The following is a 27303-nucleotide window of genomic DNA, read 5'->3' as shown; positions in this document are numbered from 1 at the left end:
GCATTTGAAATTATAGACTCAAAAAATATAGCCTATTTGAAAGGATTATGCGTCTGTAAAATGTACACTTGACGCATTCGTCATGGACTGCCTGCTACATTAGACAGCAGGTAGATGTCAGATAAAAAAAACAAAAAAAAATCGAATCATGTGGATTCGCCGCGTGTGCAGGCTATTATTGTAGCGGTTGCTTGGCAGTGTCGGCAGTATCAGCGGCATAGCTTTCCCATGGGACTGCCAGGGACTTAGAGAGCAGAAAATAGAAGCAGGGAGATGCGGGCGGCGAGCGCTGCGCTCCACTCACACATTTGGCAAAATGCCCTTGTAGGCTACTTCTCTCACCCTCGAGCTACTCTAGAGCCCTCCCTAAAACTAATAAGTGAATTCAACAGACACAACCAAAAACGTGACTGAGTTAATGGACCGTATGGCGAGAAGCAATGAGGTACATTTTGGTAGATTTTATTTGCAAAGATATGCGAAATCTGAGTTTTCAGTCGTGATGCTCGTTTTACATCAACAACCTCGAGCGGGAGGAAATTGACTCTCTACAGACACGCGCGAGCTCTTCTCAGCGTCCAAGCCTGATGGTGATTGCTACAGAGGTAAGTTGGCAAATAACACCTTATTACTACGTTATTACTATGTTATATACAATGTTATACGCCCTCACCTATGTATGCTGAAATGGTCCGGGTATATTTTCGGTAACTACTGTATGTGGAACCAGGCTATCTGAATGAGAAAAAAAACGAGGTTTTATTTTGTGTTGTTTGAATTTCGAAATCATTTCACAAAAGAGGAAATTACATGTTTTGCATTCATACCAAACACTGCGCTGTGTCCTGGCTTCTATGGGATAAAACTACTTGTAGGCTGATTTATTTATTCATCTATTCCTGAATTTTCATTTTACATTTCAATGTGGAATGGCATTGTGCATAAGTTCTCTGGAGATATGGAAGATATGTTAAATAAATACATTCATTGAAATTCATTTTAAAGATTTCCTGACAGTCAGGCAGTCCCCATGTTATGCAAAACACCCAGTTGATATATTAACCTAGCAAGCTAAAGGATATACAGTCATGTCAAGTTTCATTCATTGCCATAGATTTAGATTAAGAAATCATATCATGATTGTTGGCCAGGCTTTGGCTGTGCTGCACTATTCAGAGGAAGAAGAGTGTCTCTCTTTGACAGCTCACAGAAGGGACTGGGGATTGAGCCATAAAGCTTCTAACAGATATCATATCCCGTCTGTCATGAATGAAGAGTAGTGGTGGAGAGAAAGAGAAAGAGAGAGGACATATCCCCACTGTCATTAATAAAGACTGATAGAGAGTGGTAGAGAGAGGGGAAAGGGGATATTCATCTTTCACCTATCTCCTCTGTCAAAAGAAGACTTGAATGACCTGTCCTGAAAGGAGAGTAGTGGTAGAGAGGGAAAGAGAGGAGAGGGGATATTCGTCTTTTCACTTCTCCCTGTCTCCTCTGTCAAAAGAAGACTTGAATGACCTGCGCTCTGATCACACTGAAATATTTATCTCCTCCTGGCTATAAATAGTCTCATCCTGTCTGTGCTGTGGGCACCTCATGGCCCCTGGCATGGGAATCTGTGCACTCCGGGCAGGGCTGGGAATCTGTGGAATCTGCACACACACACACTGCCTGAACACACGCACACACACACACACACACACACACACACACACACACACACACACACACACACACACACACACACACACACACACACACACACACACACACACACACACACACACACACACATACATACCGTATTTTCCGCACTATAAGGCGCACCGGAGTATAAGCCGCAGCAGCTAAATTGAATGATATTGAATGATGTGTACATATATAAGCCGCACTGGACTATAAGCCGCAGGTGTTTTAATGTTTAATTACCATATGTAAGGGTTCGTGCACAGAGGGGATTGTCGGGAAAGAGACAAACTGTCTCGCTCTCGTAATGTCTGTCTGTCTTGCTCTCGTTCTGTCTCTCGTTCTGTCTCTCGTAGCACTCTCGGTTCCACTTTTACTTTTGCGCGCTACCTGTCTCACTCTTTTCCGGCCTCCAGCTTTTCCTACTGGAGCCCGCCGCTTAAAGGTGGGGGGCGCGGACCGGTCATAGAGCCCATAGAGTTAAAGTTGGTGGACTGTAACCTGTAAAATCCATAGATTTAGGAGGTCTTCTAGTGGCCGTTAGCTGTAAAAATCCATAGATTAGCCGCACCGTTATATAAGCCGCAGGGTCGAAAAATGGGAAAAAAGGCGCGGCTTATAGTCCGAAAATTACGGTACATACACACACTGCAGTTGGTACACTGTAAGAGCAGTGAACTATGCCAGCCTGTCCAGGGATGACCAATCTTAACAATTACAGGGAAAACGTTATAAGTCATGAAAGTATTAGCCAATTTGTCATGAGCTGATATATGTTATGGTACCTTAACATCCTAATAACATCTACTGGCAAGTATTTTAGAGACTACTGATAGCATATAGCTTCCTAAATGGCATTCAATTCACTAAAGCTCCACAGCATGAGCTGGAAATCAAACCTAATTTCAAACCCACTTTCTTTGAAGTGTGCTGTTCACTAAATCTGTATAAGGATTCAGTTATCATAAAGACCTTTAAAAGGTTAGCGAATTTCTCCCCCTCTCACAGAGGAAAGGGTATACTTCCACCTTCCTCTAATGAGGAAAGCTACACGACTTGATTATTCATCTGGGATGTCAAGTAATCCCCCCAAATAACTGAGATCCATTAATGATACATTATAAAAGATCCCCTTATGTCGGTCTCAGAAAGAAAGGGGACGCATCTCTGTTTGTTTTGTTGTCTCCAAGTCAACATAACCCACAAAGACCTTTACTCTCACTGGATTGTGGTTGTTTGGTGCCTTGGGACGGGACAGAGGTGATCCGGATGGATTCATGAGTGTGTCCCAAATAATGTCTATGTCGTGCACTACTTTTGACCAGGGCACACAGGACTCTAGTCAAAAGTGGTGCAATCGACCCTAGTCAAAAGTAGTGCACTATATAGCGAATAGGGATGCACATGGTGGTTAGGAATGTGAGGTGTTCAATGGCTTCCTTCCTTCCATTTGGAGGAATCAAGACTCTCCAGGGATCCCTAATGCTCTTTTAGCACTATGCTAATGGAGCTACGCATCCTCAGAGAGCTGTGATGTTTTATAACAAATCACTTTTAGTGCTTTTATGTGGAGTAGAATTACTTCAGCTCCTCTCCTCTCAAGTTGTCTGTGTTTGTTTTGGTTGACTATGCTCCTATGAATTCCTTTGAAGGGTTCCAATCGAACTCTCTGGAAACCAAAAGGAATTATATTTTAGAGGAAGGAAGAAGCTGATTTACAGTGCCTTCAGAAAGTATTCATACTCCTTGACTTATTCCACATTTTGTTGTGTTACAGCCTGAATTCAAAATGGATAAAAAATATATACAGTGGGGAGAAAAAGTATTTGATACACTGCCGATTTTGCAGGTTTTCCTACTTACAAAGCATGTAGAGGTCTGTCATTTTTATCATAGGTACACTTCAACTGTGAGAGACGGAATCTAAAACTAAAATCCAGAAAATCACATTGTATGATTTTTAAGTAATTAATTTGCATTTTATTGCATGACATAAGTATTTGATACATCAGAAATTGTAGACCTGCACAAGGCTGGGATGGGCTACAGGACAATAGGCAAGCAGCTTGGTGAGAAGGCAACAACTGTTGGCGCAATTATTAGAAAATGGAAGAAGTTCAAGATGACGGTCAATCACCCTCGGTCTGGGGCTCCATGCAAGATCTCACCTCGTGGGGCATCAATGATCATGAGGAAGGTGAGGGATCAGCCCAGAACTACACGGCAGGACCTGGTCAATGACCTGAAGAGAACTGGGACCACAGTCTCAAAGAAAACCATTAGTAACACACTACGCCTTCATGGATTAAAATCCTGCAGCGCACGCAAGGTCCCCCTGCTCAAGCCAGCGCATGTCCAGGCCCGTCTGAAGTTTGCCAATGACCATCTGGATGATCCAGAGGAGGAATGGGAGAAGGTCATGTGGTCTGATGAGACAAAAATATAGCATTTTGGTCTAAACTCCACTCGCCGTGTTTGGAGGAAGAAGAAGGATGAGGACAACCCCAAGAACACCATCCCAACCGTGAAGCATGGAGTTGGAAACATCATTCTTTGGGGATGCTTTTCTGCAAAGGGGACAGGACAACTGCACCGTATTTAGGGGAGGATGGATGGGGCCATGTATTGCGAGATCTTGGCCAACAACCTCCTTCCCTCAGTAAGAGCATTGAAGATGGGTCGTGGCTGGGTCTTCCAGAATGACAACGACCCGAAACACACAGCCAGGGCAACTAAGGAGTGGCTCCGTAAGAAGCATCTCAAGGTCCTGGAGTGGCCTAGCCAGTCTCCAGACCTGAACCCAATAGAACATCTTTGGAGGGAGCTGAAAGTCCGTATTGCCCAGCGACAGCCCCGAAACCTGAAGGATCTGGAGAAGGTCTGTATGGAGGAGTGGGCCAAAATCCCTGCTGCAGTGTGTGCAAACCTGGTCAAGACCTACAGGAAACGTATGATCTCTGTAATTGCAAACAAAGGTTTCTGTACCAAATACTAAGTTCTGCTTTTCTGATGTATCAAATACTTATGTCATGCAATAACATGCAAATTAATTACTTAAAAATCATACAATGTGATTTTCTGGATTTTTGTTTTACATTCCGTCTCTCACAGTTGAAGTGTACCTATGATAAAAATTAAAGACCTCTACATGCTTTGTAAGTAGGAAAACCTGCAAAATCGGCAGTGTATCAAATACTTGTTCTCCCCACTGTATATTCTCACCCATCTACACACAATACCCCATAATGACAAAGTGAAAACATGGTTTTACAATTTTTTGCACATTTATTGAAAATGAAATACAGAACTATCTAATTTACATAAGTATTCACAACCCTGAGTCAATACATGTTAGAATCACCTTTGGCAGCGATTACAGCTTTGAGTCTTTCTGGGTGTCTCTAAGAGCTTTGCTCACATGGATTGTACAATATTTGCACATTATTATTTTAAGAATTGCTGTCAAGTTGGTTGTTGATCATTGCTAGACAGCCATTTTCAAGTCTTGCCATAGATTTTTAAGCACATTTAAGAAAACTGTAACTAGGCCACTCAGGAACATTTAATTTCGTTTTGATAAGCAACTCCAGTGTATATTTGGCCTTGTGTTTTAGGTTATTGTCCTGCTGAAAGGTGAATTCATCTCCCAGTGTCTGGTGGAAAGCAGACTGAACCAGGTTTTCCTCTAGGATTTTGCTTGTGCTTAGCTCCATTCCGTTTCTTTTTTATCCTGAAAAACTCATAAGTCCTTAATGATTACAAGCATACCCATTACATGATGCACCCACCACTATGCTTGAAAATATGGACAGTGGTACTCAGTAATGTGTTGTATTGGATTTGACCCAAACATAACACTTTGTATTCAGGACAAAAAGTTAATTGCTTTGCCACATTTTCTGCAGTATTACTTTAGTTCCTTGTTGCAAACAGGATGCATGTTTTGGAAAATGTGTATTCTGTTCAGGCTTCCTTCTTTTCACTCTGTCAGTTAGGTTAGTATTGTGGAGTAACTACAATGTTGTTGATCCATCCTCAGTTTTCTCCTATCACAGCCATTAAACTCTGTGATTGTTGTAAAGTCACCATTGGCCTCATGGTGAAATCCTTGCTCTTCAGCAACTGAGTAAGGAAGGACGCCAGGATCTTTGTAGTGACCGGGTGTATTGATACACCATCCAAAGTGTAATTAATAACTTGACCATGCTCAAAAGGATATTCAATGTCTGCTTTTCTTATTTTTACAAATCTACCAACCGAACGGGACCGGCAAGTGCTGAAGCGCGTAACATGTAAAAATCATCTCTCCTCGGTTGCAACACTCACTACCGAGTTCCAAACTGCCTCTGGAAGTAACATCAGTATAATAACTGTTTGTCGGGAGCTTCATGAAGTGGGTTTCCATGGCCGAGCAGCCGCACACAAGCCTAAGATCACCATGCACAATGCCAAGCGTCGGCTGGAGTGGTGTAAAGCTTGACGCATTGGACTCTGGAGCACTGGAAACTCGTTCTCTGGAGTGATGAATCACGCTTTCCCATCTAGCAGTTCGACGGATGAATCTGGGTTTGGCAGATGCCAGGAGAATGCTACTTGCGCATATGCATAGTACCATCTGTAAAGTTTGGTGGGGGAGGAATAATGGTCTGAGGCTGTTTTTCATGGGTCGGGCTAGGCCCCTTAGTTCCAGTGAAGGGAAATCTTAACGTTACAGCATACTATGACATTCTAGATGATTCTTCTCTTCCAACTTTATGGCAACGGTTTGGGGAAGGCCCTTTCCTGTTTCAGCATGACAATACCCCCGTGCACAAAGCGAGGTCCATACAGAAATGGTTTGTCGAGATCGGTGTGGAAGAACTTTACTGGCCTGCAAAAAGCCCTGACCTCAACCCCAACGGACACCTTTGGGATGAATTGGAACGCCGACTGCGAGCCAGGCCTTATCGCCCAACATCAGTGCCCGACCTCACTAATGCTCTTGTGGCTGAATGGAAGCAAATCCCCGCAGCAATGTTCCAACATCTAGTGGAAAGCCTCCCAGAACAGTGGAGGCTGTTATAGCAACAAAGCAACCAACTCCATATTAATGCCCATAATTTTGGAATGAGATGTTCGACGAGCAGGTGTCCACATACTTTTGGTCATGTAGGGTAATTGTATGTGTGGGGTGCAGAAATGTGGTAGTCATTCATATTATGTGACTTGTTAAGCACATTTTTACTCCTGAACTTATTTAGGCTTGCCATAACAAAGGGGTTAAATACTTATTGATTCAAGACATTTCAGCTTTACATTTTTTATTAATTTGTAAACATTTCTTAAAACATAATTCCACTTTGACATAATGGGTTATTGTGTGTAGGCCAGTGGCACAACAACATGTGGAAAAAGTCAAGGGGTGTGAATACTTTCTAAAGGCACTGTATGTGTAGTGCTATGCTTTGTGTAATTTCAGTTAGAACAGTATACAAGGGACTGATAGTAAATATGCATAGGTGGGGATATCATAGTGAGGCTGTGTTGTGTAATCACTTGGGTTCCATTTCACGCATAGACACACTTTATTGATTGAAAGCATCAATTGCTTTTAATCTGAGAATCCATCTGATGAAGGCCACTGTGTATTAGCTGACCTTTTCCTGTTGATACAAGACCATTATTACATTTTTTCAAGGCTGAATCCTAACTCTGTCTTTCAACTCTATTGTTAATGGAAATATTGCCTCATTGCTAGAATAATTTGACTGTAGTTTGATGTGAGGATGAATCTGTGAAATGACATTAGCAGTTTTCTAATCATGGACCTTTGTCTGACCCTGACACATTTACATTTATTTAATATCCCATGATTAGGAAGAGCTGTGGTGCTTTGTGATAAAAGAAAGGGCATCCAGTCTTTCTCTTCTCCTTTCCTCCATAAAGGGCTTTCATATGGTGGCAACAGAGCAATAAAGGCCAAACTACGGGAAAATGGATCATATTGGCTCATGCTGGAATACACTATATCTTATAAAGGAAAATAGCTTGGTTGAAATGATTAATTATTCAGAGTTCACGAAAGGGTACAAGGTGGGTACAAGGGTGCAAGTACAATTTCTTTCAGGACAGGATGCTATACCATGTATGGAACTTTAGTGCAGGAAAAAGTGATGTTGAAATAGTATTTTCCAAAGCAATTTGATAACTGTGCCACTTTCAATTTCCGCGCTCCCTTGGGAGCATGAAATTCCGTTAATTCACACTAACCTAATGTAGCCAGGCGTAAAAGAAACTCCTGAAACTAGATCCCCTACATTCTGGTGTTGATGATAATAAAAACTAACTGTCAGGGGAGGTTCTCTTCTGAACTGTTCAGCCAATCCATTAAATGTGAAGGAGGAGTTAAGAGGGAGTGTCGCCTTCTTAACAGGCACTTCCAGTTGTTGGCAACTCCGCCTCAACCCCATCGAACACCTTTGGGATAAAATGGAACGCCGACTGCGAGCCAGGCCTTATCGCCCAACATCAGTGCCCGACCTCACTAAAGCTCTTGGGGCTTGAATGGAAGCAAGTCCCCGCAGCAATGTTCCAACATCTAGTGGAAAGCCTTCCCAGAAGAGTGGAGACTTTTATAGCAGCAAAGGGGGGACCAACTTCATATTAATGCCCATGATTTTGGAATGAGATGTTCGACGTACAGGTGTACACATACTTTTGGTCATGTGAATGTACTTCGATATTGTATTTTTTAAAATGTTTACCGGGGGCGCTGTTGGAAGCCAAGGATGTAGCACGCGTCTCCCTATCGCTCCTGAGTTAGTGACCAAATTTATATATTTAACTTTGCAAAACTGCATACATTTCTGTTTGCCCAGGCGTCTGAAGAGACCCATAAACAACTCAGTTCAAGTTTAATAAATTTAAATTCGTAATGACATCAACCCGACCAAAAACAGAGTCTGCAAGAGCAGGCCGCAACAAGCCTGCAACTTCTCCCGACTCACCCCCGCCACCGAACGCTACCAATGCCGCCCCACGGAAACACTGACTGTGGAGATGCTACAATCCGTGATAGGCACCCTCAAAGCCGACATTTTCGGAAAAAATTGACTGTCTCTCTACCAACCTCAGGTCAGAGATATCAACGATCAAAGACGAGCTTAAAAAATCTATCGAGAGTATACAGAATAAGCTCGACGCACATGGGGGTGACTTTATCGGATTTGGAGCGAGGGGCTACAGACCACGGCACTCGCATTAGCGAGCTAGAGGCTAGCGTCGGCTCATTGACAACTAGGGTGGCATTCCTCGATAATAGATGCGAAGATATGGAAAGTAGAATGCGGAGGAACAACATTCGTCTACTGGGAATACCGGGGGGAGTGGAGGGCCCAAGACCCACGGAGTACATGGCCCAGCTACTTCAGGAGCTGCTCGGGCTAGAGGAGAAGCCATTGCTAGACCGGGCTCACCGCACTCTGCGTAGCCGACCCAGGGATGGAGAACCCCCACGACCATTTGTCATCAGGGTGCATTTCTTTCACGTCCTAGCGACATACTGAGAAGATCGGAGAAGCATCCCCTCTTCTACATAAGGGTAAAAGAGTCTCGATATTTGCGGACTACACAACAGCTGTGGCTAAGAGGCGGGCTAGCTTTGGAGCTGTGAAACGCCAACTACACACCTGCCCGGGCGTGAAGTTCGGCCTCATCTACCCTGCGGTTTTGAGACTGACTTTACCGGACGGTTCCATGCACAGATTCGAGGACCCGGCTATAGCGGCAGATTTCATCAACAAGAACGTGAAAGCGGCTGTTGTACCGCATGGTTTGTAACAAATGGTTGGCTGGCTGGTCTTCCTAGCAGGCTAGTTAGCAGGCCGAATGGGTGACTAACGAAGCCATCTCTGCTGGGTTCATCGACATATGAATGTCATTCTCTTCTTTATCTTTTATTTCCAGCCCAGGTTTGCCGCCTCTAATGCCAATATCTGGGGTCTGCATGGCTGTTTCAGTCTGATTATTTACCATCTGCGTCGAGGTTAAACCTCTCTTAATCGAGGATAGTTTTCCTTGGACTCTATTGGGGACCATTCTATTCATGTTTGGCTTACTCTAGTTAAATGGTCACTAATCTTAGGTAGCACAGAGTAAGAGTTATCATGCTTAGCTCTAAACTTTCTTCGTATTTAGGGTTTTGCTTGCATCTCATTTGGGGAGATGCTTCGGCAAGGGCGGGTGTGAGGGAAGGGTTTGTTCATGTATATAGTTTGTATATGTTTTTGTGCCTCTTCGTTTGTCTTTGTTTTTTACATTTGCGCTTTTAGGTTCAACTAAGATCTTCAGTTTACATTGTACCTTGTCCTTTACACATCCTCTCTCTCTCTTAAGATATGACTCAGCCTAGTGTAGCCCATACTGCTGGAGGGAATGGCTTTAATTTTCTTACTTGGAACTGCAGGGGCATAAATAACCCAGTTAAACGTAGTAAGGTACTACACCATCTTCATCATTTGAAAGCTCACATCATCTTTCTCCAAGAAACTCATCTGAAGGTATCACAACACTCAAGTCTTAGGTGCAGATGGGTGGGTCAGGTGTTCCATTCCTCATTTCAGAGTAAGGCGAGAGGGGTGGCTATTTTACTTCACAGATCGGGTACCTTTTACATGTTCTAAGGTGATCGTAGATCCCCATGGTAGATATATAATTGTCAGTGGTAGGCTGCTCAATACAAAGGTTCTTCTTGTTAATATCTATGCTCCTAATTGGGACAACGGTGATTTTTTCAAATCGGTTTTCTCTACACTCCCAGATATGTCCACCCATATGTTGATTTTAGGAGGTGACTTTAACTGTTGGTTAGACCCACAATTGGATCGATCCTCCACTAAACCTACCACCCTATCAACCTCAGCTAGAGTTGTTCGAACCTTTATGTCTGAATTACAGTCTCAGATCCTTGGAGAATGGTTAATCCAGCTGGGAAAGCATACTCTTTTTTCCTCATCGGTCCACCACACTTTTACGCGCATAGACTACTTCCTTGTTGATGACCGGCTCCTCCACTCCATAACTTCATGTTCATATAACCCAATTGTTGTATCTGACCACGCCCCTGTTACTATGGGAAGTAGCTTTTCAAAATGTTGACAATCAGCGACCGCCTTGGCGACTAAAAACCCAACTGCTCAGTAATGAACACTTTGTCAACTTTGTTTTGAGTCAAATCGACTTTTTCATGATTACAAATAGAACCCCAAACATCTCTGCGTCTACTCTCTGGGAAACTTTGAAAGCTTATATCAGAGGTGAAATTATCTCCTACACCGCACATGAGAACAAATTGAAAAGGAATAGGTTATCTATGCTAACACGCTGTATTGCCCAATTAGATGACATTTATCGCCGTTTCACCATCCCCAGATATTTATAAGGACGTTTAACTCTGCAAGCAGAATTTGACACACTATTAACAGACCAGGTTACTGAAATGCTTGTCAAGTCTAGGAGCACTTACTATGAACAAGGAGAGAAAGCCAGTAAATTATTAGCTCACAAGTTACGTCAACAATCATCATCATCTCAGATTACAAAAAATTCGTACATCATCTGGGATATCATTAGATCCTGGGGGGATCAATGAGGAGTTCAAGAGATTTTACCAGTCTCTATATACCTCTGAAAGTAAAGCGGATACACTGGAATTGGATAATTTCTTCCACTCACTATCTGTGCCTTCGGTCGAGCCGGGATTTGGTAAAAAAATTAGAGCAGCCGATCACTGTTGAAGAACTGTCTAACGCTGTCAAATCCCTTCAATCTGGGAGAAGCCCAGGGCCTGATGGCTACCCGACAGAGTTTTATAAAAAGTTTATCACCAAAATAGCCCCTATTCTAATTGAAATGTACAATGATGCATTTGTAAATGGTGCTCTCCCACATACTCTCACTCAAGCAACCATTTGTGTTATTCTTAAAAAAAACAAAGACCCTCTTGACTGTGCATCATACCGTCCAATTAGCCTGCTAAATGTGGACTATAAAATTCTAGCCAAAATTCTGGCAACGCGGCTAGAAACAGTCCTCCCATCAATTATCTCTCCGGATCAAACAGGATTTATAAAAAATAGACACTCATTCTTCAATCTCCGAAGATTATTTAATATTATATACAATCCTTCTGTCAACAATACCTCTGAAGCCATTATATCCCTGGACGCGGAGAAAGCGTTTGATCGGGTGGAATGGAAATACCTTTTTACACTCTAAATAAATTTGGCTTTGGCTCCAAATTCATGACCTGGATAAAACTTCTGTACTCATCCCCCAAGCCTCTGTCAGGACTAATAACACTCAATCAGATCGCTTCCCTCTGCAAAGATCGACCGTCAGGGTTGCCCTTTAAGTCCCTTACTGTTTGCCCTCGCCATAGAGCCACTTGCAATAGCACTTCGCTCCAACCCCCTCATCAAAGGCATAGTCAGATACGGGCACGAACACAAACTGTCTTTATATGCAGATGATTTATTAATATACACATCCAATCTTTCTGTCTCTGTCCCTGCTGCCCTTGCCACTTTCGCATCCTTCGGTCACATATCAGGGTATAAACTAAATCTCAGTAAAGTGAATTGATGCCACTTAACATGGCTGCAAAAAAATCCCCCTTTACATAACTTGCCATTTAAAAATAGCACACAGCAGTTTTATTTATCTCGGGGTACATGTCACAATTAGGTTTGAAAACCTTTTTCAAGCCAACTTTGCTCCTCTCTTAACCCGTACTAAGGACGATTTGGAACGGTGGTCTTTGCTACACCTCTCCTTAGTTGCTAGAATTAACTCTATTAAAATGAATACTCTCCCTAAATTCTTATACCTCTATCAGTGCCTTCCAATATTTCTACCCAATACATTTTTCAAAAAGATCGACGGCCCTAATTCTACCCTTTATATGGGACAAAAAGCCTCCTAGGATGCGAAAACAGCTCTTGCAGAGGCCCAAACCAGACGGTGGTCTAGCTCTACCAGATTTCAGATTCTATTATTGGGCCGCTAACCTTAGGATCATTCAGTACTGGTTGCAGAGCAGAGTAATATTCCCACCCCCAACTTGGCTGGAGATGGAGGCTGCCTCGTCTACACCGGCATCACTGTCTTCCCCTCGCTCACTCCTCTATTACAGGCCCTTACTCCTCCTTCACCAACAATACATGTGTCAAAACAACATTGAAGATCTGGAATCAATTTAGGCGCCACTTTGGGTTTCAAACAACCTCTTCCTTGCTCCGGTAGCCTCAAACCCAGCTTTTCCCCCATCTATGATTGATGGTGCTTTCTCAACATGGTCTAATCTCGGTATTAAAAGATTCAGAGATCTGTATACTAACAATACATTTAGTACGTTTCAACAACTATCAGCTAAATTTGGTCTCCCCAGACATCATTTTTTTAGATTCTTACAAGTCCGGAGTTACATCCGCAGCATAGATCCAGGATTCCCAACCTTTCTAGTGGAACACAGTTCGACACATTTCTCACCCCTCTTCCTAATCAGAAAGGCACAATGTCAATAATCTATAGTCAAATTTGCTCACTACAAGCCATCTCATTAAACAATATCAAATCCTCTTGGGAGGAGGAACTGGTGAGGAAATATCTGATGAACTATGGGAAGAGGCACTCAAAAGGGTACATAGCTCTTCTATTTGCGCTAGACACGGCCTCATCCAATGCAAACTCATTCATAGGGCCCACTGGACCAAAGCAAGACTATCAAAAATTTACAAGGATGTGAACCCTAATTGTGTTCGATGTAACCAGTCCCCTGCTAATCATGTGCACATGTTTTGGTGCTGCCCATCTCTGGTTGGTTTCTGGAAAGACATCTTTAACACACTCTCAGAATTAGCGGCACACAGATCGAGCCAGACCCTCTCATTGCATTATTTGGAGTTTCCTTACCCACAATACAATTGACCAAAATGAATAAGGATGTAATTGCCTTTGTCACGTTGTTAGCGAGACGATTAATTTTACTTAGATGGAAATCCTCTGCAGCCCCTTCTCATGCTCTTTGGATTAAATCTATTTTGAATTGCATAAAGTTGGAGAAAAATAAAACAGACACTCAATGGGTCTGTAGACAAATTTTATGCAAAGTGGGCTCCCTTCTTTTCTTATGTCAAAAGAATACATTTCCCTGCAGTTCCAGAGTGATGTATATTTATATATTGGTGATGTAAGAAGCCTGGTATGTGCATATACGACATCTCGGATGTTGGGGACGGTAATAACTGTGCTAGCTGACCTATAACAACTGGATCAAAACAGATATTCTTCCTTTTTTTTTTTTTTTATTTTTTTTTTTTTTTTATTTTTATTTTTTTATTTTTTTGTGTTTTATCTTATTTATGTACTTAATGTCTATTTTTTTCTTTCATGTCTGTCTCTCCATGTTTTGCTGTATCGTTGTCTTCAAATTGTTGTTCCATATTCATACCAAATAACTTTCAAGTGCAATTATTTACTAAATGCTGGTACTGAAAATTCAATAAACAAAGTATATAAAAAAAAAAAAAAAAAAATGTTTACCAATCGGGCATTGAGACAAGTGCGGAAGAATTATAATAAGAAATAACTATTCCATCAAAAACAATAGGTTTGCTTAAATGTTGAGGTCATTTGAATGTCAGTGCAGATAGATCAATCAATACACAGATACTAGGAAATTTAGATTATGATATCAGCAGTATAATCTGTTAATGTAATGTGTGGCCTCCCGAGTGGCGCAGTGGTCTAAGGCACTGCATCGCAGTGCTAGCTGTGCCACTAGAGATCCTGGTTCGAATCCAGGCTCTGTCATAGCTGGCCGCGACCGGGAGACCCATGGGGCGGCGCACAATTGGCCCAGCGTCGTCTAGGGTAGGGGAGGGAATGGCCGGCAGGGATGTAGCTCAGTTGGTAGAGCATGGCGTTTGCAACGCCAGGGTTGTGGGTTCAATTCCCACGGGGGGTATGAAAATATATATATATATACAGTGGGGAAAAAAAGTATTTAGTCAGCCACCAATTGTGCAAGTTCTCCCACTTAAAAAGATGAGAGAGGCCTGTAATTTTCATCATAGGTACACGTCAACTATGACAGACAAATTGAGATTTTTTTTCTCCAGAAAATCACATTGTAGGATTTTTTATGAATTTATTTGCAAATTATGGTGGAAAATAACTATTTGGTCATCTACAAACAAGCAAGATTTCTGGCTCTCACAGACCTGTAACTTCTTCTTTAAGAGGCTCCTCTGTCCTCCACTCGTTACCTGTATTAATGGCACCTGTTTGAACTTGTTATCAGTATAAAAGACACCTGTCCACAACCTCAAACAGTCACACTCCAAACTCCACTATGGCCAAGACCAAAGAGCTGTCAAAGGACACCAGAAACAAAATTGTAGACCTGCACCAGGCTGGGAAGACTGAATCTGCAATAGGTAAGCAGCTTGGTTTGAAGAAATCAACTGTGGGAGCAATTATTAGGAAATGGAAGACATACAAGACCACTGATAATCTCCCTCGATCTGGGGCTCCACGCAAGATCTCACCCCGTGGGGTCAAAATGATCACAAGAACGGTGAGCAAAAATCCCAGAACCACACGGGGGGGACCTAGTGAATGACCTGCAGAGAGCTGGGACCAAAGTAACAAAGCCTACCATCAGTAACACACTACGCCGCCAGGGACTCAAATCCTGCAGTGCCAGACGTGTCCCCCTGCTTAAGCCAGTACATGTCCAGGCCCGTCTGAAGTTTGCTAGAGTGCATTTGGATGATCCAGAAGAGGATTGGGAGAATGTCATATGGTCAGATGAAACCAAAATAGAACTTTTTGGTAAAAACTCAACTTGTCGTGTTTGGAGGACAAAGAATGCTGAGTTGCATCCAAAGAACACCATACTTACTGTGAAGCATGGGGTGGAAACATCATGCTTTGGGGCTGTTTTTTTGCAAAGGGACCAGGACGACTGACCAGGAGTGGCTTCGTAAGAAGCATTTCAAGGTCCTGGAGTGGCCTAGCCAGTCTCCAGATCTCAACCCCATAGAAAATCTTTGGAGGGAGTTGAAAGTCCGTGTTGCCCAGCGACAGCCCCAAAACATCTCACTAACTGTAAGTCGCTCTGGATAAGAGCGTCTGCTAAATGTAAAAAATGTGTGGAGACATCATACATCCTCCTTCTCCTCCACAGTATAAAAAGGCCTTAGCCCCTTCAATGTCAGCTAATGATGAGTTCAGCCTTTTCATTATTCTACAAGCCTTTCGTTCACCATAGAGAGCTGTTTGGAGCTGTCATTTGTGTCTGAGACTTATGAAAGTGTGCTTCAAACAATGTACATTTGTGATTGCTAGGCATAGAAATAAGGTTAATTCTTGATCTAGATCTAGTCCTGTTGCGGCCGCAACTAGACCTTGTTTTAAAGGTATCAAGAATGTAGCTTATTTCTATACCTAGCAATCACAAATGTACAATGTTTTAAGCACACATTTATACATCTATGGTGAACGAGAGGCTTGTATAATCAGGATTCTTTCAAGTTTTTTGTTTATCGTTGGCCGGCAGGGGGTTGTGTGTGCTGTGAACGATGCTTGACTGCCGCGAGGGAGATTTGCACAATGCCGTTTGCAAACTGCAGCAGGCCCCCAAACAATTTGTTCTCAAGTTCAAGCTTGTTGAAACTGTATGTTTTGGTTCTACAAAGCTGTCCATCGATAACATTCAATAATCAATTAATTGCATTTATTCTTGCACCATGTGATCAATTATCAGCATGATCTATTTTCCTGCGCGCACATACTGTATGATAGACAGTTGGTGCATACTGTATGATAGACAGTTGGTGCATACTGTATGATAGACAGTTGGTGCATACTGTATGATAGACAGTTGGTGCATACTGTATGATAGACAGTCGGTGCATACTGTATGATAGACAGTTGGTGGATACTGTATGATAGACAGTTGGTGCATACTCTATGATAGACAGTTGGTGCATACTGTATGATAGACAGTTGGTGCATACTGTATGATAGACAGTTGGTGCATACTGTATGATAGACAGTTGGTGCATACTGTATGATAGACAGTTGGTGCATACTGTATGATAGACAATTGGTGCATACTGTATGATAGACAGTTGGTGCATATGTAACCAGTGTGAAATGGCTAGCTAGTTAGCGGTGCGCACTAATAGCGTTTCAATCGGTGACGTCACACGCTCTGAGACCTTGAAGTAGTTGTTTCCCTTGCTCTGCAAGGGCCGCGGCTTTTGTGGAGCGACGGGTAACGGTGCTTCGAGGGTGACTGTTGTCGATGTGTGCAGAGGGTCCCTGGTTCATGCCCAGGTAGGGGCGAGGAGAGGGACTGAAGCAACACTGTTACACATACTGTATGATAGACAGTCGGTGCATACTGTATGATAGACAGTTGGTGCATACTGTATGATAGACAGTTGGTGCATACTGTATGATAGACAGTTGGTGCATACTGTATGATAGACAGTTGGTGCATACTGTATGATAGACAGTTGGTGCATACTGTATGATAAACAGTTGGTGCATAGTATATGATAGACAGTTGGTGCATACTGTATGATAGAAAGTTGGTGCATACTGTATGATAGACAGTTGGTGCATACTGTATGATAGACAGTTGGTGCATACTGTATGATAGACAGTTGGTGCATACTGTATGATAGACAGTTGGTGCATACTGTATGATAGACAGTTGGTGCATACTGTATGATAGACAGTTGGTGCATACTGTATGATAAACAGTTGGTGCATAGTATATGATAGACAGTTGGTGCATACTGTATGATAGACAGTTGGTGCATACTGTATGATAGACAGTTGATGCATACTGTATGATAAACAGTTGGTGCATAGTATATGATAGACAGTTGGTGCATACTGTATGATAGACAGTTGGTGCATACTGTATGATAGACAGTTGGTGCATACTGTATGATAGACAGTTGGTGCATACTGTATGATAGACAGTTGGTGCATACTGTATGATAGACAGTTGGTGCATACTGTATGATAGACAGTTGGTGCATACTGTATGATAGACAGTTGGTGCATACTGTATGATAGACAGTTGGTGGTCGGAGCGCATATTTATCCTGCTGTTTTCATTGCGGCCAGCAAAGGTCAAACGAACGACTAAAATGAACAAATCACTCTGAAAAATACACGACTCTCAAGTCAGTAAAAATAGTTGTTCAAAAACTATAACTAATGTCAGCTAAGGAAATGATTAATCCATCTTCATTCTCTGATTAAACATATAATATTATATTTTATGATGTGGAGCCCAGCTGCAAACGTCAGTACAGTACAGTAAATCATGCTCTGTATCCTCTATGTGTATGTTTATCCAACAATATGTTAGTTGACCTCTAAATGAACTGAGGTGAGGTAAAGGTTACATTATGGCCAAGAACAGCAGAACATAGAACTGCGAATAAGCATCTAAACTGCAATTGTATCACTTTTCTTTTTGTCCTTTTTTGACCGGTTAACTCTTAAAGGGGAACTCCAACCACAAACTACACTTGGAGATATAGGCTAGGCCTTCTTGCAGAGAAACAGGCTTCAAACCACTACCTTTGAGCAGGTTTTTTTTTTTTTTATTTTTTTGTCATTTAGCAGACGCTCTTATCCAGAGCGACTTACAGTTAGTGAATACATATATATATATTTTTGTATTTTTTTGTATTTTGTATTTTGTATTTTTGTAAACTGGTCCCCCGTGGGAATCGAACCCACAACCCTGGCGTTGCAAACGCCATGCTCTATCAACTGAGCTACATCCCTGCCGGCCATTCCCTCCCCTACCCTGGACAACGCTAGGCCAATTGTGCGCCGCCCATGAGTCTCCCGGTCGCGGCCGGCTGCGACAGAGCCTGGATTGTTTGTCATGAATTGACAATGGTGAATCACACAGGTTTGTCTTTTTTATTTTCCTTGTTTTTCTCCAATAGAGCTTTGTACACGGATCCAAACCAATAACTCACTGGTAGTATTGCAGCAGCAGACAGCACAAGCTGCTCTCAGCAGACCCACTTCATTCGTTCTTCAAATCATAACAGTGAGAGTCACAATATTGATACAGCAAACATGATCTGAGTGGTTCAATATTACCAATCGTTTCCGATTTCAGAGTGGTGATGATCCACCTCTGGGATATATTGTGTGGGGATCCGCTGTGTGATGGATGGATGGATGTAATCCTTGAGCTGTGATTGTCTGTAGGTTATATCATCAGATAGCCCCAGACCTGGGTCCAAATACTATTCGAAATCATTTCTAAAACTTTATTGGGGCTTAATTGAGCTTGTCTGGCGCACTGGAACCAATATAACAGTCCAATAAAACAATGTGTAAACCCTGCTCATCTGGTACTCCAGGCAGGCTAAAGCATACTCTATACGTATGTGTGTGTGTGTGTGTGTGTGTGTGTTTGTGTGTGGAGATGCAGGCTGGATTGTGTTTCTCTGTCTGTCAGGAATTCTTCTTCAGGAGAACATCCTTACTCTAACATTGTTTGACTGTCTATTCAGTCTAATAATGCATAACTGTTAGACATTTATCACCTGATCCCCCCCACCCAAAAAAAAAATATATGTTTCTAATCACAGCTCATTATCATGCATTAATTTTTTTATATCATCATAATGATTAAATAATGCAATCAAAAGAACACCAGAGTTCAACTTAGTCACATGACAATATAATTACCATTTATATTATTTTATTATACGCTCTTTATATTATTATATTATGAACTCAGTGCGCTGTCTGATTATTGAAAATGAACTTAATCTTGTGCTGGGAAGAATAAAATAGTAGGTTCAGAGGTGCTACGTAATTAGCAGGATGAGATTTATTTTAATTGTCGAAGCCTTCCTCTCGATGACAAGGCTGTGAGGCTGTGAGGGGTGGGTGCACACTGCACATTTCATTTGAAGGAACAAAATAACTGAAAAAGAGCTTGGATGTATTGTGAGGAAATTATTAAATATAATGATAAAATGTGTGCCACACCATAACCTTGTGAACGAATATTCAAAATGCTAATTCTAGCTAAGTATAAATGTATATGTTCCTAGTGACTTAAAACATAGATCTTAAATGAACAAAGCACAACCACATGGAGCTAATTAGTATACTTGCCAAATCCAACACCAAATGGCTCCTGGTCCATCCACCCAGGAGGGAACATTGATTTGAATGGGAATGCCCATTTGATCCATTTTAATCTATGGGCTACACCAGAGGGAAAAGCAATCACCACTAGACGAAGAGGGTGGTTGGATTCCAGGGAAAAGCAATCAACACCCAATACAAAAAAACCTGATGAAGCATGGGATAGGTGTAGAGATGTTTTTTTTTACCCAGCATTGTCTCGTTTCAGGAGACATCCTAATCACACCTAGTTCAATCAATCAATTTTATTTTATATAGCCTTAATCACACCTAGTTGAACATGCATGTGTGTGTGTGTGTGTGTGTGTGTGTGTGTGTGTGTGTGTGTGTGTGTGTGTGCCTATGCATGCCTGTGTGTGTGTGTTTGTGGACACCTGATTTGTGAAGCTAGTCACACCTGCTGAGTCTTCTTTGAGTGTGCGCCAGAGAGACAGATGTGCTCTACCTGGCCTCTTGGGAACAAGAAGCCCGCAGTCAGCAGGACACTCTTCAGGGTTCCTGGATAGTAAACACACACACACAGTATTACTAACAATGTTCACTCTTGGCTCCTCTAACCACCTCTTCTCTCTGCAGACTCAACTCTCACTGCATCCAACACCAATCTGTTAAAGTACTCACAGTATTCACACTGCCACTCTGCTTGTCGCAAATAAATCATTGCCCCTCTAGATTGTGTTTTAATTGGGCATCTCTAGTCTATTTGACCACTACCTTACTGTACGCTCTGCTTTTCCAGATTGCTCTCCTGATCTACTTTCACAAACCAATGGTCTTTTTACAGTCTGTTGCCTCTGGCAATCTCTGGTGTAATTCACTGCACTCGTTTGCAACATGGCGTTATTCATTTGCTGTTACCTATTATGTATTTATTGTGACTAGCCTATTTGCTTTTCTGTTGCTGTCATGTCTTTTTTTTAAACTATATGCTGCAAATAACGTAACTATTACTCTCTCCCCACTGGCAGGTTCCCGTGCCAGGGCCGAGGCTGAGAAGGCATGCTCTTGGCTGAGTGTAGTAGCACCAGCAGGCTACTGGAGGCTCTGTGTGGCAGGAGGAGGGTGATGGTGTCGGTCATGAAGCTGCCCTGCTCCTTCTACTGCTCCCTCTGGTTCCTCCTGCTCCTGGGGGCCGGGTCCTTACTCCTCCTCATCCACCTCCAGGACCTCTCAGACATGCTCCAACAGCAGACCCCAGGTCAGTGTGTGGGTGGGGATGTAGGTGAAGGTATGTGTGTGTGTTTGTTAGTTAGTTTTGGTTTATTGGTATAGGCAGTAATGAAAGAGAGCAGGGGGGAGACAGATACAAGTAGACATAGACAGTGGTGGGATTCGTAGCCATACTAACAGGGATAGGATGTGTGCTGCGGGTGTTGGTGTATCTCCACATAGCTTTACTGATCTCAGATTAGATCATGCCATAAGAGTTTGGTTGTTTTTTGTGTCACAAACAATCAACACAGAAAAAAAAGATGGATGTGCATACAAACTGAAACAAAAAATCCATTGTGAAGCATGTTTGGCCTCATAAATGTCCAGTAAATGATAGCTTCTGGCCAATAGGAATACAACTGTCGCAATAGGAATACCATTGTCGGAGCGATCATGATTGATAAGCCATTTCAAATTTCATCCGTTTTGAGAGGACCCTTGAGACTTCCAATAAAATTTGTCATCATCAGTAAGTCTATCTGTGAGGAGGTATTTGTATTTGTTTTGTGCTGTACTGTGCTCATACTGCTATTCTGTACTATGTCTATTCCCTGCTGTGTAATCACAAGTGGATCCTATGATCTCTGTGGCAAAAGCGTCTCTAGTGATAACAGCCACTTACTGGGAGCCAGCTGAGACTTCTGGGGCTGTTGTTTTCTACTTATTGTCTGATACAGATGGGTGACATAGAACCCAGACAGAGTCGGAGTGGATATAACTCTCTTTGGTATTGAATCTGGCTCAGTGTTGTTGTGCTTTTGGTATCTTTTTAAGTTAAGTGACTTTGCAGTTATCATCTCATTGTTGGGATTTGGTGCAGTAATGAAGAGAATATGTTTGAAATATATTTTATTTTCAATTAGGCAAAACCAATTCTATACGTTTTTATTGAACACAGCTTGTTATTATTGAGGTTGTTAAGGTGGCACACCTCGTTTGTGGAATAGAATAATTATGTCTGTGTTCGAAGAGAAGAAAAAGCTGAAAAGCAGATCAGTGAAAGAAAAATAAATTGGAAAATGGCAGCGTTAGTAAATTACATTTCACAGATCAATATAATGGCATAAAAGAAGAAACACATCAGAAGCCATGTTTAAATTGCCTCTCTTTGAGAACCATCAGTAGGAAACGCACAATACCCTGAAATTGCTTTGTGATGTCTTTATTAGAATTTGCTATGATTTTCCCTTTTGTATCCTTCACAGACACAATAGATGAAACAAATGCAGATGTTCAATAATTCTATAAACCATTTAAGGAAATTGACATAGAGGGAGGGTGTAATTGTCAAAGTGGGAGTGCAGTGCGATTCCAATACTAATGGAACATTACCATTGTTGTTATGCTTCTGTTGTTGCCTCATGAAATACTAAAGAAACAAATAAAATTACCCAGATGTAAACAAACTTGGAGACAGACTAAATATTCTTGTTTGCGACTACGTGATTAGCATGCCACTAGCTGATTTAGCTAAACACGAATTAATTACCACCTGTGCCACTCAGTCTGTAAATCCAGTGATTAAATTCCGGGTCTTTCTAGTACACATAGGTACATACCCAAGTTTGACAGATCACTACAGATCACTACAGATCACTACTGTCTGTTAGAACACTTCTCAATGACCTTCCCAGACCTTCACCACTATAGTCCTATGCTGTCTGACTCATGCACTAAGGAGGCCAGTGAGTGTCTACTACTCATTAATCAGACAGTGTAACCAGTCCAGTGGCAGTTCAGAATGGCCTCTCTCTCATAGCTGAGTCAACTGTCTCAATGTGGGACGTCCAAAATAGAATCCCCAAAACATCTCATCTAAATTCATGAGCATCTGTTTTGGCTTCCATGCCCATATGGTGAGGGCTGAGGGGAGGTGAGGGGAGGGAGGGAGGGAGGGAGGGAGAGGAGGGGAGGGGGGCTGAGGGGAGGTGAGGGGAGGTGACAGTGATGAGAAGGTCCAGAGAGGGATCAATATAATATTCAGCAGGTTGACTCAAGCCGGCCACCCTCCCTCAGCCTTCTTCAGACACTGACCCTCCTAAAATAGCACAGCTAGTGGGGTGGTTCTACACAGGCATGTGAGCAACACCACTCTATAAATGCATACTCAAACCAAGAATAATTCAGTTAATTGTCTAACTACCACTAACCTTTTTCAATCTATGTCAACTTCATGGTTAGGAGCTAAAAGTATAGTTGTATTCTACTCTCAATGATTGTTACAGTGTTACTGTGTCATTACACTTTGAATTATCCGATATACCTACCATAAGCTTAGGCTACATGGATGGGTTCTTGGACCAGCTTGGATATCCTCTAGCCCCAAACTCGAATTGATTAGCAGATCATTGATTCCACTGCTCTCAGGGAGGGAAGAACGTTCACTATGATCGTACAGAGAGTAATAATAACTCACATGCCGTTTTGGATGATCGTTCCTCTTTCAGTGCCGTTTCTAGGCATAAGTGAAATAAGCGTTGCTAGGGGGCCCCCAACCAATATTTTAGGAAGTCAGTTGTTGTCTCAAATGACTGTTAGTTAGGATAGTAGAATACACAACGTGCAATTTAAAAATGTGGTTGTGCATCAGCAGTTTTTCTGTTGTTATGTCAGTCACTGACAGTCACTCAATTAGCCCATGTCAGCTAACATTTGATAGATTACTAGTTAAGTTAGTCTAGCCAGCTATCTAAACCTTGTAGTAATCATGGCCGAATTACTGATCTGGCATGCAAGGCACGTGCCCAGGGACCCCGACCTCTAGGGGGCCCCTATTGATTTTGTTATCACTCTTACTCAGATATCATTATGAACATGGCAGAAGTCATGGCAAAATGTTTAGAATTACAGGAAATTCGCTTTAAAACTGCAACGTTTTCTCTCTGTCCCATGGCAAAATGAGTAAACCTGCATGAAATTAGTTAAAAAAAGACAAAATGTTCTCTCTTCCCCATGTAAAAAATGTGTGGAATTGCAGAAAATGTGTATAAAATCTGCAACATTATCTCTACGATGCCAAGAGGGCCACTAAAATGTTTTGCATGCGAGGTGGGGGGGCCCTCAACCAAATCACGCTTCGGGCCCCCAAAAACCTAGAAACGGCCCTGTCCTACTTTCCACTGTGTAGTATTTATAATCTAACTGGCATTTGAAGTGCCACTCTATTATCTCTCTCAGTACTGTATTTCAACATTTTTGCAACTCACAGAACACACCTTCTGCAAAGGAATCTATTACGCTACTGAAGTGAATATCCTCCAAATTATCAATTCATTTTACACTGACAGCACTTTAATCAACAGCCCTCATCCAGAGCATATACTATGAATAATTTTTATGTACTGTATTATGCATCTCAGAAACACATTGCCATTATTCAAGGTAGATTAATTTTATTTTTGTTATATTTCGTTGTCTGCCTGCTTTATGAAAGACTACCTCGGGTAACTAACAACGGCCTTCCAGAAACCGTGGCAGCCTTTTGTTCAGAACTTGCCGCTTTTCAAACAGAGACTCTAAACAATGGGGCATGGCTGCACTCAGTTGAGGTGAGCCTGAGAAAGTAAAGCACATTTAATCACATCAAAGCTTTCCCATCAAAGCTTCTCTCTTTCCCCATCTCTCCATCTCCCTCTCTCTCCCCATCTATCTCCCTCTCCCTCCCCATCTCTCTCTCTCCCTCTCCTTCTCTCTCTCCATCTCTCTCCTCCCCATCTCTCTCTCTCTCTCCCTCCCCATCTCTCGCTCCCTCTCCTTCTCTCTCTCCATCTCTCTCCTCCCCATCTCTCTCTCTCCCTCCCCATCTCTCTCTCCCTCTTCTTCTCTCTCTCCATCTCTCTCCTCCCCATCTCTCTCTCTCCCTCACCATCTCTCTCTCCCTCCCCATCTCTCTGTCCCTCCCCATCTCCCTCTCCCTCCCCATCTCTCCCACTCCCTCCCTTCTCTCTCCCCATCTCTCTCCCTCTCCCTTCCCATCTCTCTCTCTCCCTCTCCTTCTCTCTCTCCATCTCTCTCCTCCCCATCTCTCTCTCTCCCTCCCCATCTCTCTCCCTCTCCTTCTCTCTCTCCATCTCTCTCTCTCACTCCCTCCCTTCCTTCTTCCCTCTCTCTCCCTCTCTCTCTCTGTGCGACAGATTTAATTCTCTCTCTTAAGTGACCTAATGTAATTTGAAAGTTTGACTATGGGTGTGTGAGACGTGTGAAGTGTGTCCTATTTTAGTCTAAACAAAAACATGTCACAGCATGCTAAACCCTAATTTGAACAGCTAGATTTAATTAATGTTCATCGGGGGTGGTCCAACAGCAGCCTTTCGTACCCAGGGGTTGGCTGAGCCATTTCATTGCAGCCACCCTGCTTCTCCGCAATAATTACATTGAAATGTGTATTTATTCTAGTCTGTTTAAATATCTCTAGTGACGTTCCCAATATTTTCTTTTGTCATTGTTATGCCATTCTCAGGATAAGCCGTGGGCTTTAATCAAGGGTATCATTCTGTACGTTTTGTTTATCCCATATGTAACTCTGTGTTGTTGTTGTTTTTATCGCACTGCTTTGCTTTATCTTGGCCAGGTCGCAGTTGTAAATGAAAACTTGTTCTCAACTGGCTTACCTGGTTAAATAAAGGTAAAATAAATAAAATAAAAATGTGTCAGTTCTGCTGCTGTGTCTTGAGCAAACGCAAACTCTCTCACATTGACAAGACATGTTAGCGCTTCAATGCCTGTCTATCTGTAAGTGAGTATGATGGAAAATGTATCTGTAACAATACGTTGAGAATAAACTCAGTGTTGTTTAGAACTGAGCCCACCTCAATCTAGGGATTTGTGAGCCCACACAAAGGTGGGAGTCTTTTCAATCCACACAGTTCAAGACTGAGGCTAATGGTTGCTTGGCAGTAACCATGCAACACCATTCATTTCACCCCTATAGGGCTCTATTCTAACAAACCGAACGCAATGGGTGTGCCACAAATAATTGTGCTATTTTCACAGGCACAATTATTGGCGCAGTTGCTGGGGTTGGCACAAAAGAGCTGGGTTTTGATGAATAAACAAGTTATGGGTGTGTCGATACTTGGCCCATCACTGGCCAATCAGAACGTGCTCCATGGCTAAATATGTGGCTGCTTCAAGTTGTGTATTTACAGTCTTTTCTGTATTGCCTTGAATCAACTCCAATTCCAATGTTAGTCCGTTATAGTTTGTTAAATAGCTTACAGAAACAAAATAACAAACTGTAGACCTATCCCATCTTTGCTAAATATGTTAACTTGAACCTGTTTGCAGTCCACATTGTTCTAAGTAATTGCATGGCTTCAATGTTGAAATATATACATAGCATTCGCACTGATATAGGGGCTAGACCTACTGTAAATTGCATTATGGCTGAGCATGGACATGCCAAATGTTGTCAATAAGCAAGATAAAAATAAAAAAAACTGAGTGAATAATTATAATCAAATTCTAAACAAAACGAAACAACAACTTATTTTAAATAGGCTATGTCTAAATACACTTACAGGCACCATCATTCTTTCCTTTGGGCACATAATATTAAAATAACGCAGACTACGGAAGGTTTTATGCATATCTAAACTTTTCAATTTTCCGCCTGGTGATGTCAACAGGCAGGCCAAAACTCTATTCCACTAAAACAGGCTGAAATTTCAGGTGTTCTTTTCAAACAGCTCTTACACTAAAATGGCATTGTCATCATTTTCACAATTTCACATTATTATTCCAACCTCATAATGTGGAAATGTATATAAAACACAGGAAACGTACATTTATGACTGCACTGGGCTTTTAAGGCCATAGCATGGATCTCAAATGTTGCCTTCAGCAATATCTGGCCCCAGGGAAAGCAGATCACTCAGGTTGTTTTTTAGATCCCAGGTCGCGTACACATATACACTGGTATACAACTTCATACACCTAGACTTGTGTTGAATACGCTGACAGGAGACATATAGAGGAGACATACGCATATTCCTACCCCTGGGTATTGAGTGAGTCAGCGCTAACTTCTAGGAAGGTCAAAGCTTCAAGGTATTGGTCCTCAAGAGACAAGAGTGATTCCCTTGAGTCTCATATGTACGTATGTCCTATCAAAATAGCTCATGGGTAATCACAAACTTGAGATAGTTTTTTTTATGA

At 42.1% G+C, this 27303-nt stretch overlaps 1 protein-coding gene across 1 annotated transcript in view; it reads left to right on the top strand.

Annotated features, from left to right (window-relative positions):
• The first annotated feature begins 209 nt into the window (after positions 1-209).
• LOC121576883 (carbohydrate sulfotransferase 8-like) overlaps positions 210-27303 on the top strand; it is an 82759-nt gene continuing 55665 nt past the window's right edge. The window contains exons 1-2 of the mRNA XM_041890430.2: positions 210-605; positions 20904-21133. Coding sequence (XP_041746364.2) covers positions 20935-21133 — 199 coding nt within the window. The 5' untranslated portion in view covers positions 210-605; positions 20904-20934. The remainder of the gene's footprint in view (positions 606-20903; positions 21134-27303) is intronic.

The sequence above is a fragment of the Coregonus clupeaformis genome, unplaced genomic scaffold, assembly GCF_020615455.1.
Source record: "Coregonus clupeaformis isolate EN_2021a unplaced genomic scaffold, ASM2061545v1 scaf0038, whole genome shotgun sequence".
Taxonomy (NCBI): Eukaryota; Metazoa; Chordata; class Actinopteri; order Salmoniformes; family Salmonidae; genus Coregonus; species Coregonus clupeaformis.
This window is presented reverse-complemented; position numbering and strand designations above follow the sequence as displayed.